This window comes from Electrophorus electricus, chromosome 12 (genome assembly GCF_013358815.1).
Source record: "Electrophorus electricus isolate fEleEle1 chromosome 12, fEleEle1.pri, whole genome shotgun sequence".
Lineage (NCBI taxonomy): Eukaryota > Metazoa > Chordata > Actinopteri > Gymnotiformes > Gymnotidae > Electrophorus > Electrophorus electricus.
The window spans coordinates 591,716-606,715 of NC_049546.1; the positions used below are offsets into that span (position 1 = coordinate 591,716).

A 15,000-nucleotide genomic window follows, 5' to 3' on the forward strand; every position below is an offset into this window, starting at 1 on the left:
TTTAACCAGGCAGTTAGTGAAGGCTGGGACAGGACTGTCTCTCCCCACACAGAGATCCAGGACGGGACTGTCTCTCCCAATACAGAGATCCAGGACGGGACTGTCTCTCCCAATACAGAGATCCAGGACCGGACTGTCTCTCCCAATACAGAGATCCAGGACGGGATTGTCTCTACCTGCACAGAGATCCAGGACGGGACTGTCTCTACCCGCACAGAGATCCAGGACGGGACTGTCTCTCCCAATACAGAGATCCAGGATGGGACTGTCTCTCCCAATACAGAGATCCAGGACCGGACTGTTTCTCCCAATATAGAGATCCAGGACGGGACTGTCTCTCCCAATACAGAGATCCAGGACAGGACTGTCTCTACCCGCACAGAGATCCAGGACGGGACTGTCTCTACCCGCACAGAGATCCAGGATGGGACTGTCTCTCCCAATACAGAGATCCAGGACCGGACTCTCTCTACCCACACAGAGATCCAGGACAGGACTGTCTCTCCCCGCACAGAGATCCAGGACGGGACTGTCTCTCCCAATACAGAGATCCAGGACCGGACTGTCTCTACCCGCACAGAGATCCAGGATGGCACTGTCTCTCCCCACACGGAGATCCAGGACGGGAGCATCTCTCCCCACACAGAGATCCAGGACGGGACTGTCTCTCCCCACACGGAGATCCAGGATGGGAGCATCTCTCCCCACACAGAGATCCAGGACAGGACTGTCTCTCCCCACATGGAGATCAAGGAGGGGAGTGTCTCTCCCCACACGGAGATCAAGGAGGGGAGTGTCTCTCCCCACACAGAGATGCATGATGGGAGTGTCTCTCCCCACACAGAGATCCAGGGTGGGAGTGTCTCTCCCATCACATACCGCATCTACTGCTCCACACCTCTGTATCCTGCTGAGGGAATGCCTTCTACCAAAGGCAGCAGTCACACAGACCACGCTCACTCTGCTACAGGCAGCAGTCACACAGACCACGCCCACTCTGCTACAGGCAGCAGTCACACAGACCACACCCACTCAAACAGGCAGCAGTCACACAGACCACGCCCACTCAAACAGGCAGCAGTCACACAGACCACGCCCACTCAAACAGGCAGCAGTCACACAGACCACGCTCACTCACTTTGCCTTAATCCAGTTCAGAAATTATTAATAAGAAAACAATCATTTTCCAGTAGACGTACTTATAATGGACCTGCAATTACACATGACTCTGATATAAACTTCCTGTTAGAGACAAAGTTTTAACTTTCCTGTGAGCTGAAATCAGGAGAGAAAGTGTGTGGCCACAACACCCACTATACAGGCAGGCCACAGTAAGACCAGTAAGACCAGTTAAGACCAGTAACTCTTAACTGCTGAGCCAGACACAGCATGAGAAGCCCTGGCTGGGACTCGCATGTTCAGTGGAGAGTAGAGGTGACCTTCCCACCCTGCAACACCACCGTGTTTTGAGTGGGATGTTCTGGGTCTCAGACACCAGGGCAACCCCGGGGCAACCCCGGGGCAACCCCGGGGCAACACTGGGGCAACACCGGGGCAACCCCGGGGCAATGCTCTGGATCTGTCACAAACAGCCATAGAAAGCCAAAGCTCTGAGTATGAGTGGAAAATCAAATGAAAGCCTACCAAGACGTAGCAATAGTGATAATAGTAATAATATTTAGTCTGTTATACTCTACCTCCCACTTACTCTCTCACTTTCTATATCACTCTTCTCTCTCTCTGTCTCTCTCTCTCTCTCTCTGTCCCTCGCTAGACCTTTTTATTTGGCTATATTTCACATCTGGTGTCTAATTCTGTTATTTATGAGTAATATGAGTTTATTAATATTCAGATGGTAATATTCAAATATTCAATTGCTCTGTTCTTTTAAACCATGAAAACAAACCGTGATTGACCTGCATCTGTCCTACACTGGAGACGTGGACATAACACATAAATTATGCTACATTTACTCACTCCTGACCACACACTCCTGACTCATCGCAGGAGGAGGTCTGAAGGCCAGGCTTATATGTAGAGGAATACCCAAACTGGCAGGGTACACACCCACACACACACATGTGTGCGGCCACACACCATCAGATGTGCAGGTCTGGGCTGGATGTATTAGATTAGAGTTATTAGAGTTAAATGTTGAATGAGTTAGAGTGGTTATGAGTTTATGTCAGACATAATGTACCAGAACATCTTTAACATGCAAATGAATTAAAACATTTGACTTTAAAATAAAAAGTAAATTAAAATGAATTACAAACATATAGAGTAAATGTTGGATAAACATTTATAACCATGAGTAACCATGGTCAAAGACATCTGGGTAAATATATAGCATATTTGTGTGTGTGTGTGTGTGTGTGTGTGTGTGCGTGTGTGCATTTGTGCGTGTGTATGTTTGCATGTGTGTGTGTGTGTGTGTGTGTGTGTGTGAGTGTGTGTGTGAGTGTGTGTGTGAGTGTGTGTGTGTGTGTGTGTGAGAGCTCATGTGCACTGTAGTGCAGTGTCCTCTGTAGTGCAGTGTCCTCTGAGGGCAGTGTCCACTGTCATGCAGTGTCCTCTGTAGTGCAGTGTCCTCTGTCGTGCAGTGTCCTCTGAGGGCAGTGTCCACTGTAGTGCAGTGTCCTCTGAGGGCAGTGTCCACTGTCATGCAGTGTCCTCTGTAGTGCAGTGTCCTCTGAGGGCAGTGTCCACTGTAGTGCAGTGTCCTCTGAGGGCAGTGTCCACTGTAGTGCAGTGTCCTCTGTAGTGCAGTGTTCCCTGAGGGCAGTGTCCACTGTCGTGCAGTGTCCTCTGTAATGCAGTGTCCACTGTCATGCAGTGTCCACTGTAGTGCAGTGTCCTCCACTTCTGAAGGTTCTACACTACATATAAACTCTTTATATTCTTAATTAAACTTTATAATTTTTTCTGTTATAACTTTTTCTGTTAATTTTTATGCACTTTATATTTTTATTAATCATATGTATTTTAAATGAGGCTTTATCTTTTTAATATTTCACTTAATTTATTTAAATTCACTTTAGTTCATTTATTTCATTTATTCATTTATTATTTAATTTTTAGCAAAGACCTTGCTGAGATGACCATTCTTGGGTTGTTAGACACTTGGATTCTTCTTCTGCACCTTCTGTGAAGCCGTGATGTTGACGATGAGGGAGGAAGAGAATCATTACCGCTCGATCTGAGCAATCTCAGAACAGAATAGCCAACAAGGCTGCAGTAATAGTGTAAAGTACCACAGGAGCGAGGGGGCAGCGTAGAGCAAGCACAGCAGACAGAAGCATGTGGGCTTAAATAACAGAGAACAAGAGTGAACAAACATGGAGCAGGTGTGTGGAATGACTAATGGGGGGTGACGTGTGTGTGTGTGTGTGATCGTGTGTGTGTGTGTGTGTGTGTGTGTGTGTGTGTGTGTGTGTGTGTGTGCGATCGTGTGTGTGTGTGTGTGTGTGATCGTGTGTGTGTGTGTGTGATCGTGTGTGTGTGTGTGTGTGTGTGTGCGATCGTGTGTGTGTGTGTGTGTGTGATCGTGTGTGTGTGTGTGTGATCGTGTGTGTGTGTGTGTGTGTGTGCGAGCGTGTGTGTGTGTGTGTGTGTGTGCGATCGTGTGAGTGTGTGCAATCCTGTGTGTGTGTGTGTGTGTGTGTGTGTGTGTGTGTGTGTGTGTGTGTTTGTGTGCGATCGTGTGTTTGTGTGCGATCGTGTGTGTGTGCGATCGTGTGTGTGTGTGTGTGTGTCTCTCCTGTGGCACTTTGAATGTCCATTATGAATGAAATGTGCTACACAAATAAACCTGCTGTGATACTCCGTGCCGCTCCATGCCGCTCCGTGCCACTCCGTGCTCTCCCATAACGAGGTTCCGTAATTCCTCCTGTGTTTTTAATTCATTCTCTCTTCTGTCCATCCAGCTCTGTCTGATGGTCCTTTTTACTGTAACAAGGCAGGAATGACCTTTGCGTGCAGAGCGCAGAAAACACCTCAGCCTGTATGCCAAGGTCACATGTTCACTCTCACTGACTCCGCCCATTCAGTTTTGTTGCCAAACTCATTAACTTGCAGTGCATCATGGGTTAGCATCTGCATGCTCTGACCACTGCTGTTATAGCGTTGCACTGACTGTCCACAGCGTGTCATGTGCTGATTGGGGTAGAATGAACTGCTGCATGCAGGCCTTCATCTCTCAAGTCTGTCCTGTTTAACTGGTCAGACTGGAGTTCGCATGAACCAGTCTCACCATGAAGGGCTTGAGCAGCAGGCTTTGTTAATACGGTATCCAAAGTTTCGCTTGTTCATTGTAGCATAGTAGAGTGTGTTAGTGTGAGTGTGTGTGTAAGCACGGCTCAGCGCTGCCTCTACTGTTCCTGTCTCAGAGCCTGTTCTCTAATTGACTCTTCTCTGACAGTCTGAACGGGTGTCTCCAGTTCTCACACGTCTGTGCTGGTGAGGTTCTGTTGTCTGATTAATGTCACCTGTTTTGTCATCTTTTGTTTTCATTTGATTTCCTGCTTCAGACTGGAGTCGTAAAACAGAACAATAGGTTGACTCTCTCTGTTTACATGAACAGGAAGAACACAGTTCTGTCTAAAACTGTCATATTTCTCCTCTCAGCCAGACATTTGTAAAGCACCTGGAGCCTAAATGAATCTTTGATATTTTTCTTGATGTCCACTTAGTGTTTGTGTGGCTTTAACTGACCCAGAAACAGATATAATTCATTTTTATATGACCATTCCCAAACCTCCCTCTGCAGGCTGAATAGGCGGAGATATGTTAATGAATTATGTGTAGATATAATATGTTAATGAGTTAGAAGAGGTTGAGATATGTTGAGGAATGGGCGGAGATATGTTAATTAATTAGGTGGAGATATATGTTAATGAGTTAGAAGAGGTTGAGCTATGTTACGGAATGGGTGGAGATATGTTAATGAATGGGGTGGAGATATGTTAATTAATTAGGTGTAGATATGCTAATGAATATGTGGTGATATGTTAAAGAGTTTGTTCTCATGACATCAGAGAACTGATTTAAAACAGGCTGTTTTTTACGCTTAGATTCCTGTGGGCATATTACAGGATGTATTTGTTAAAGTGTAGTCACTGTATCCACTGTAGTCACTGTATCCACGGTAGTCACTCTATCCACGGTAGTCACTGTATCCACTGTAGTCACTGTAGCTACCGTAGTCACTGTATCCACCGTAGTCACAGTAGCTACTGTAGTCACCGTATCCACTGTAGTCACTAGCCACCGTAGTCACTGTATCCATGGTAGTCACTGTATCCACTGTATCCACTGTAGTTACTGTAGTCACTGTATCCACCGTAGTAACTGTATCCATGGTAGTCACTGTATCCACTGTAGCCACTGTATCCATGGTAGTCACTGTATCCACTGTAGTTACCGTAGTCACTGTATCCACCATAGTCACAGTAGCTACTGTAGTCACCGTATCCACTGTACTCACTGTAGCCACCGTAGTCACTGTATCCATGGTAGTCACTGTATCCACTGTATCCACTGTAGTTACCGTAGTCACTGTATCCACCATAGTCACAGTAGCTACTGTAGTCACCGTATCCACTGTAGTCACTGTAGCCACCGTAGTCACTGTATCCATGGTAGTCACTGTATCCACTGTAGTCACTGTATCCATGGTAGTCACTGTATCCACTGTAGTCACTGTAGTTACCGTAGTCACTGTATCCACCATAGTCACAGTAGCTACTGTAGTCACCGTATCCACTGTAGTCACTGTAGCCACCGTAGTCAGGTGATAATCTTCCACACTTCCATGTGGTTCAAGATGTCAGGATCAGGGTTACACATACATGTTTGTTGTTTATTGCACTTATCATTGTCTTTTATAGATCTTATATGTGTTTTGTACTTCTAGTCATCAGCAGTGATCTCTGTTTTTCTACAGTATTCTAGTTGACTGGTATCTTGGACTCTAACCTACTAAACTGTACTAGGATGTATTCTATGAGGAAATGACAAAGCACTTTTGTAAGAGCATCTGCTAAATGCCGTAAATGTAAATGTAAACATGATCCTGAGACTTCATTGCCCAGAGTGTGGATATACTGATATACTGAGTATTTTAATGTGGGAAGCAAGAGAACATGAGTGCAACCCCTTGGATATGGTTTTAATAATCTCATTGTTAGTTGAATGACATGGTTTTAATAATCTCAGTATAACAATGTGGTTTTAATAATCTCATTGTTAGTTGAATGACATGGTTTTAATAATCTCGTTATTAGTTTAACAACATGGTTTTAATAATTTCATTATTAGTATAATGACATGGTTTTAATAATCTCAGTATAGCAATGTGGTTTTAATAATCTCATTATTAGTTGAATGACATGATTTTAATAATCCCATTATTAGTTTAACAACGTGGATTTAATAATCTCATTATTAGTTTAACAACATGGATTTAATAATCTCATTATTAGTTGAATGATGAGGTTTTAATAATATCATTATTAGTTTAACAACATGGTTTTAATAATCTCATTATTAATTTAACAATGTGGTTTTAATAATATCAGTATTAGTTTAACAACATGGATTTAATAATCTCATTAGTTGAATGATGTGGTTTTAATAATCTCATTATTACTTGAATGGCATGGTTTTAATAATCTCATTAGTTTAACAATGTGCTTTTGTTAATCTTATTAGTTTAAAGACATGGTTTTAATAATCTCATTATTAGTTTAATGATGTGGTTTTAATAATTTCATTATTAGTTGAACGACATGGTTTTAATAATCTCTATTAGTTTAATAACGTGGATTTAAAAATCTCATTATTAGATGAATTATTGGTTTTAATGATTTTATTATTAGTTTAACAATGTGGATTTAATAATATCATTATTAGTTGAATGATGAGGTTTTAATAATCTCATTATTAGTTTAATGATGTGGTTTTGATAATATCATTATTAGTTTAACAATGTGGATTTAATAATCTCATTAGTTAAATGATGTAGATTTAATAATCTCTATCAGTTTAACAATGTGCTTTTAATAATCTCATTATTAGATGAATGAGGTGTTTTTAATAATCTCATTATTAGTTGACTGACGTGGTTTTAATAATCTCATTATTAGTTGACTGACAAAATTTTAATAATTTCATTATTAGTTGAACGACATGGTTTTAATAATCCCATTATTAGTTTAATGATGTGGTTTTAATAATCTCATTATTAGTTGAATGAGGTTGGTTTGTGTGTTTGTCTGTGTGTTTGTGTGACTAGTTTGTGTGTGTGTGTGAGTTTGTGTGTCTGTGTAGCACCTGTGTGCAGGAGGATGTTAGCATGTTAGCATGTGCAGGTGGGTGTTAGCCTGTTAGCTGTTAGCAGAGTTAGCAGAGCAGGTTTGCACTTCACTCCTGTGACACGAAAGAGGAAGGACCGCTCAGGGTGGAGTTGCTATGGAAACAGGCAATCGGTGGTGCTGCTGGGCTACAGTGCTGCGGTATGTCAGATGTGAAGCGGACTTAGACTCACTTAACGCGCACACACACACATTACACACACATTACACACACACACATTACACACACACACACACACACACACACACACACACACACACACACACACATTACACACACACACACACATTACACACACACACACATACACACTCACACACACACACATTACACACACACACACATTACACACACACACACACACTCACACACACTCACACACACACACACACACACACACACACACACACACACTCACACTCACACACACACACACTCACACACACACACACACACACTCAGAGACACACACACACACACACACACACACACAGACACACACACACACAGACACTCACACACACACAGACACACATTCACTCACACACACACACACACACACATACACACACACACACTCACACACACACACACTCTCACTCACACACACACACACTCACACACACACACAGACACACATTCACTCACATACACACACACACACACACACACTCACACACACGCATACACACACACACACTCACACACACACACACACACACACACACACACACACACTTACACACACACACACACACACACACACACACACACACACACACACACACACACACACACACACACGCACACTCACACACAGACACCTGTGGACATGGATAGACACACACAGACACACATACTCCATACACTCATGCCTATGCACATACACACACACACAACCACACACACATGCCCATGTGTGATACATTCACCCACTCACAATTTCCACTCCCAACAATTCAGTTTTATTTCATCATTAATCAAAAACATACAAAGATTTTGTTCACTCACTGTTCATGAATATATGATGTAAAACTGTGGGTTGTAATTTCACGGCAGTTCTGGGACATTAACGCCATTAACGCTGCGTATTACTGATTCTGAAGGGTGCATGTGCATGTACCTCCATGTATTAATGTGGTGGGCAGAATTAGATGAACCTGTGACAAAGTGGGTGTAGCCGAGCAGCAAGGGGTGTGGCATTTAAACACAGCTGGTGTTTCAGGGGGCGTGGTGTTAATTATTTAAATTAGTAATAATAATTAGATACATCTCAATTACGTAAATATTCAATATAGTCCAAATTGTTCCTTTCAGTCTTTGAAACCTTCTCCTGTGAGTCTGGGATGTGCCCCGTGCCCTGTGTGCTGGTCACATCCCAACTGGGCACTGATGCACTCACTGCCCCTACAGCTGGACTCACCCTAAATCTTCTTCTTGTTTGGCAGTCTAACATATCTCAGTAAACAAGATTATTAGTTCCAGCCAAGAACAGTTAACTTATTGTACACTGCAGAAATGTGACGTGTTTTGTTCCTGAGGGTTCATTCAGGCTTCACTGGGTGAAGTACCTTGAGAAAACCCAGCAGCACTTCAGGGAACAGAGGTGAGTGTAGAGGTGGCACTGCAGAGTCCAGCAGGGAGTTGTCTGAGGTGCTGAGTACAGCTCTGTGCTGTCCGTGGTTCTGAAACGCACAGCTCTGTGCTGTCCGTGGTGCTGAGTACAGCTCTGTGTTGTCTGTGGTGCTGAAACGCACAGCTCTGTGTTGTCCGTGATGTTGAAACGCACAGCTCTGCGCTGTCTGTGGTGCTGAGTACAGCTCTGTGTTGTCTGTGGCGCTGTGCACACTTACTAAGGCTGCGTGTTGGGTCTGTCTACATCAGCTCTGCCAAGCACTGCCCAGTGGTTGGAAAACTACCACTCATAGTGATCAGCACAGTGCACAGGTAGCTTCAACACCTTCAGGCATTGATCAGAACAAATCTGAAACTACACTGTCAGTGAGAGCTGTGTGGGTCTGTTACTTGAGAGAAGCTCCACTGAATTTTTAGTGTGTTGCTCTAACCAGTGTTATTACTGGGGTGGGGGGTTGGGGGGTCTGTGTGCATGTGTGACTGTGTGTTTCTGTACAGAGCTGAGCTAACAGATGAGCAGGTCCCAAACTATTTGTTTTAAATATCTCTCCAGTGTGGCGGCGTTTTATGAGTATTGTGGTCTCTGGAAAGCTCCCTCCTGTCCTCTGATTGCTGCTTCCCTGCGGCTGGAGCTAACGCGTTTGTCCCTCTGGGTGTGCCGTCTGACAGCAGCTTGCTGGGCACAGGCTGGTTCTGTCTCTTCCACTGAATCAAATCTGCAGGCTTTTAGGACCCCAAGTCTCCTCCGTATATTTAATTTGCTGCCTTGAAAATGACCGACTCTGTACTTATTGGGCGGTCGAAGCATGGCGCTCCCTGCAGTCGCATACGGCCACGTAAAGCAGCAGCCTGCTGCCGCTGTGTTGATGTCCCCTGTGTTTACCTTACCGACTTGTCACAAAACAGTTGTGTTAAATTCATCTCCCTCTCTCTCTCTCTCTCTCTCTCTCTCTCTCTCTCTCTCTCTCTCTCTCCCTCTCTTTCCCTCTCTATCTCCCCTCTCTCTCTCTCCTCTCTTCCTCTCTCTCTCCCTCTCTCTCTCCCTCTCTCTCCCTCTCTCTCTCTTTCTCTCTCTGTCTCTCTCTCTCTCCCTCTCTTTCCCTCTCTATCTCCCCTCTCTCTCTCTCCTCTCTTCCTCTCTCTCTCTCCCTCTCTCTCTCTCTCTCCCTCCCTCTCTCTCTCTCTCTCTCTCTCTCTCTCTCTCTCTCTCTCTCTCTCTCTCCCTCTCTCTCTTTCTCAGAAACTTGTCCAGGAATCCTCTGAGCACTCTCTCCTGGCAACTCTTCCAGAATCTCCAGCTTATCGATTTGTAAGTGCACCTTTCTCTGTTTCTCACATTTATGGTTTGTTTTAGGTTTCTAAATTGATTTTTCTTTGTAATATTGTACCATTGTGCTGTTACATCACACTCAGATTGTGATGTGTTGTCATATCCCTTCCAGCTTGGAGGTATTTAATAATTTAGCACCTACACAACAGATGAACGCTTGGCCACTTGCTGTTGTCAGTTCCTTACACTAGAAAAATACTGTCAAGTCTATGTGGTCAGAGCAAATGCTTGTGATGGTGTCACAGTGTTTATAACAGACCTATGAGCTCCAGGAATTAGTGATGATGTCACAGTGTTTATAACAGACCTATGAGCACTAGGAATTAGTGGTGATGTCACAGTGTTTATAACAGACCTACGAGCTCCAGGAATTAGTGATGATGTCACAGTGTTTATAACAGACCTATGAGCTCCAGGAATTAGTGGTGATGTCACAGTGTTTATAACAGACCTACGAGCTCCAGGAGTTAGTGGTGATGTCACAGTGTTTATAACAGACCTACGAGCTCCAGGAATTAGTGGTGATGTCACAGTGTTTATAACAGACCTATGAGTTCCAGGAATTAGTGGTGATGTCACAGTGTTTATAACACACCTATGAGCTCCAGGAATTAGTGGTGATGTCACAGTGTTTATAACAGACCTACAAGCTCAAGGAATCAGTGGTGATGTCACAGTGTTTATAACAGACCTACAAACTCCAGGAATTAGTGGTGATGTCACAGTGTTTATGACAGACCTACGAGCTCCAGGAATTAGACTGATGATGTCACAGTGTTTATGATGGAGACGGACATGTTTATGAACTCAGACTCAGTGCAATGATACATAGAGTTCTGTCCAACCAACCAACCACATATCTGTAGCATGAACAGGTGTCACCTGCTCTGTGTGTGTGTGTGTGTGTGTGTGTGTGTGTGTGTGTGTGTGTGTGTGTGTGTGTGTGTGTGTTGTTATATGAGACCAGTGGTGGTATTTTGAGCTCTGGAAGCAGAACAGCTCCTCAGACGAGCGAGCCTGTCTTCTCTGCCGGGTATCATGTCCTCGGCAGGCTCTCCGAGGAAAGCAGAAATGCAGCTTCCTGCCATATCCTCAGACTGAATCTGTCAAGAACAGAAAACTGGACTCTCAGAGAAAAGCGCAAGCTTGTGTCTTCAGACAGAGAGATGCTTTATCAGGTTGAGTTGACATGAAACACTGATTCTGTGCAAAAGACAAATCAACATAACTGGTCATAGTGATTCCACAGCTCTGACGTCCTTCATATGACTGGCAGCCACTTCAGTCTTGTTCAGCTGACAGTGGTGTGGGGGAGGCGAGAGAATGGGGTTGCCATAGAGAACGCACTCAGTTTACTACTGATTAACTTGAGAATGGAATATTTATCTTCTGTCCTAGAGAAAACAGTCACAAGGTTACACTTTACGCTTAGTCCCTGTGCACTTTATAAGAGCATGTGCACTTTACAGGACGATGTGCACTTTACAAGAGCATGTGCACTTTACAGGACGATGTGCACTTTACAAGAGCATGTGCACTTTACAGGACGATGTGCACTTTACAAGAGCATGTGCACTTTACAGGACCATGTGCACTTTACAAGAACATGTGCACTTTACAGGACCATGTGCACTTTACAAGAGCATGTGCACTTTACAGGACCATGTGCACTTTACAAGAGCATGTGCACTTTACAGGACCATGTGCACTTTACAAGCACATGTGTACTTTACAGGAGCATGTGCACTTTACAAGAGCGTGTGCACTTTACAGGACCAAGTGCACTTTACAAGAGCATGTGCACTTTACAGGACTATGTGCACTTTACAGGACCATGTGCACTTTACAAGACCATGTGCACTTTACAAAAGCATGTGCACTTTGCAGGACCATGTGTACTTTACAAGAGCATGTGTACTTTACAAGAGCGTCTGTACTTTACAGGACCATGTGCACTTTACAAGAGCATGTGCACTTTACAGGACCATGTGCACTTTACAGGACCATGTGCACTTTACAAGAGCATGTGTACTTTACACACTTTTCAACACAGGCTAGGACAACACAGCTATGTACAATCACAACACAGCTACTTACAATGTTGTGCTCACTGTAAAATGACACAATTAAAAAAAAACCTTTTAATGGAAAAGTAAAAGTAATCTTGAAAAGTAATCTAGAGCAATATCTATTCAGTAAGAGAAGTAGCAAACACTTATTTCAAGGCTTGGAAGTGGGTTTGATAAGAGAAAGTGTGAATAGTGCGACATAAGGAGAAACCACTAATGAGAATGTTTAGTCATGAGAGCTCAGACACAAGTTATCAAGAGAACACAAACCAACACATGCCTGCACAAAGATATTTACTGTTATTTTATACAGTCCTCTGCTGCGTAACCATACCATTAATCTCAGTAACTCCACACAAATATTTCTTACCCATCACATTCAGAAACTAAAACAGAAGTTAAAAGCACTTTACCTGATACTCACCTGAGACTTTCCTACGTATTCAGGACATTTCTGTGTCTCACAGTGACAATAAAGTGTGACTCGGAGTGGAAAAAATGTCACCACATCTTTGCAGTTTCGTCACATGTCTAGACACCAAAGACAGCAGTTCCTTTACACAGTACACATGCACGCATTCCAGATGGCTGTTCTGAGACCAGTTACACTGCCTCTAGTGTAATGAATGTGAGTAGCAGTGACTGATGCCAGATCATTATCTGTAAACATATTCACGGGGAAAAGACCTGCAGAGATTGGTCTCTCTTATCCTGGGCTTTGTCCAAACCACACATCTAAAACACACACACACACACACACACGCATGCACACACACACACATGCATGCACACACACACACACACACACACACACACACACACACGCACACACACACACACACACACACACGCACACACATGCACACATACACACACACACACACACGCATGCACACACACACACACACACACACACACGCATGCACACACACACGCATGCACACACACGCATGCAAACACACACACACACGCACACACACACACAAACACACACACACGCACACACACGCACACACACACACACACGCACGCACACACACACACACACACACACGCATGCACACACACACATGCCATAGAGGTAGGCAGAGGCTGGAGGGAAAGAGAGAGAGAGTGATTGAGAGATGGAGAAAGAGATGGAGAGAGAGGGAGAGAGACTGAAAGAGAGAGAGCAGTGAATTCAAACCGTTGTGCTGAATCACAGGCTACAGTCCATCCGTGTTCAGCACAGCACTAGGTCCTGTTCGTTGTGCGTCTCTCTACGTCACCTGAGGTGTGGGAGTGGATTTTCACTGGAATTCTACAGTTATTTTGCTGCTTTTCTTCCAGAGTAACTGCCAGAGGTTCAGTAGTGGAGACAGATTCAGTCCACCGGGCTAATAATTCATTTATTTATTTAAAACATTTGTTTATATTGCATGTACTGAGTACTGAGATGATCATTCTCTCTCTCTCTCTCTCTCTCTCTCTCTCTCTCTCTCTCTCTCTCTCGCTCTCTCTCTCCTGCTCCATGGTCTTCTGTTTGGAATATCCTCACACATTACTAAGTCCTTGGAGGTATGTCAAGGCATGATGAGGCGTGTCGAGATGTGTTGAGGCATGTAGAGGCGTGATGAGGTGTGTCGAGGCGTGTTGAGGTATAATGAGGTGTGTTCAGGCGTGTTGTGGTGTGTCAAGGCATGTCAAGGCGTAATGAGGTGTGTCAAGGTGTGCTGAGGTGTGTTGAGGCGAGTCTAGCTCTGTCGTGGCCTGTCGAGCCGTAATAAGGTGTGTCAAGGCTTGTTGAGGTGTAATGAGGTGTGTCGAGTTGTAATAAGGTGTGTCAAGGCATGATGAGGAGTGTCTAGGCGTGTCAAGGTGTGATGAGGTGTGTCAAGGTGTGTCGAGGCGTGTTGAGGCCTTCTGTGAATTTTTTATGAAAAACACCACTGAGAGTGTCATGTGACATGCTAATCCCTCAAAACAAGATTTGTTGAGATTACATTTTTTTTGTCTTGGATGTTTCTATAAATATGTGCTCTAATAATTCATATGTGGGTTCTAGCAGCTGTGTGTAACTTGTTGTTCACCTGCACTGACGGCAACGTCACTGTGGATCAGGAGTAACCGCGTTTCTCTCTGTTCCTGCAGTGCAGGGTGGAGTCACCACAACTTCACCTCACTGTGTGGGGCACAGGGCAGGCTCAAGGAAGGTCTGTGTATAGCAAGGCCATGCGATATGACCAAAATATCATTTCCTGATATAGGTCATTTCATATCGGGACAGTGATACATGCCACAATATAGCACATTTTCTGTAAATTCATTAAATGAATAGTTTATGACAAATGACCACATGGAAAGACCTGTTTATTACACGGCACAGGCCTGTGTTGAGGGAGTTTTCAAACTGAGGGATTTTAAATTTAAATTGAAGTTGACTAACTTTCATATGGATTGTGTGCAACTAGCTAAATGTATGTGTGTTCAGGAACATCTCTTCCCGCTCTGCTGCCTCTGCATACACAGTCCTCTGCCTTGTTTCGCTGAATGTCCTGTTGGCCTGTCTGTTCTCAGATTCAGTGTGTCATTCAGCGTCACATCCATGTGTGT

General features: G+C 44.0%; 1 protein-coding gene across 1 annotated transcript in view; it reads left to right on the forward strand.

Moving 5' to 3' along the window:
- Positions 1-15,000, forward strand: part of ntrk3a (neurotrophic tyrosine kinase, receptor, type 3a) — a 178,646-nt gene that overhangs the window by 59,471 nt on the left and 104,175 nt on the right. Inside the window, exon 4 of the mRNA XM_035531913.1 lies at positions 10,250-10,318. Coding sequence (XP_035387806.1) covers positions 10,250-10,318 — 69 coding nt within the window. The remainder of the gene's footprint in view (positions 1-10,249; positions 10,319-15,000) is intronic.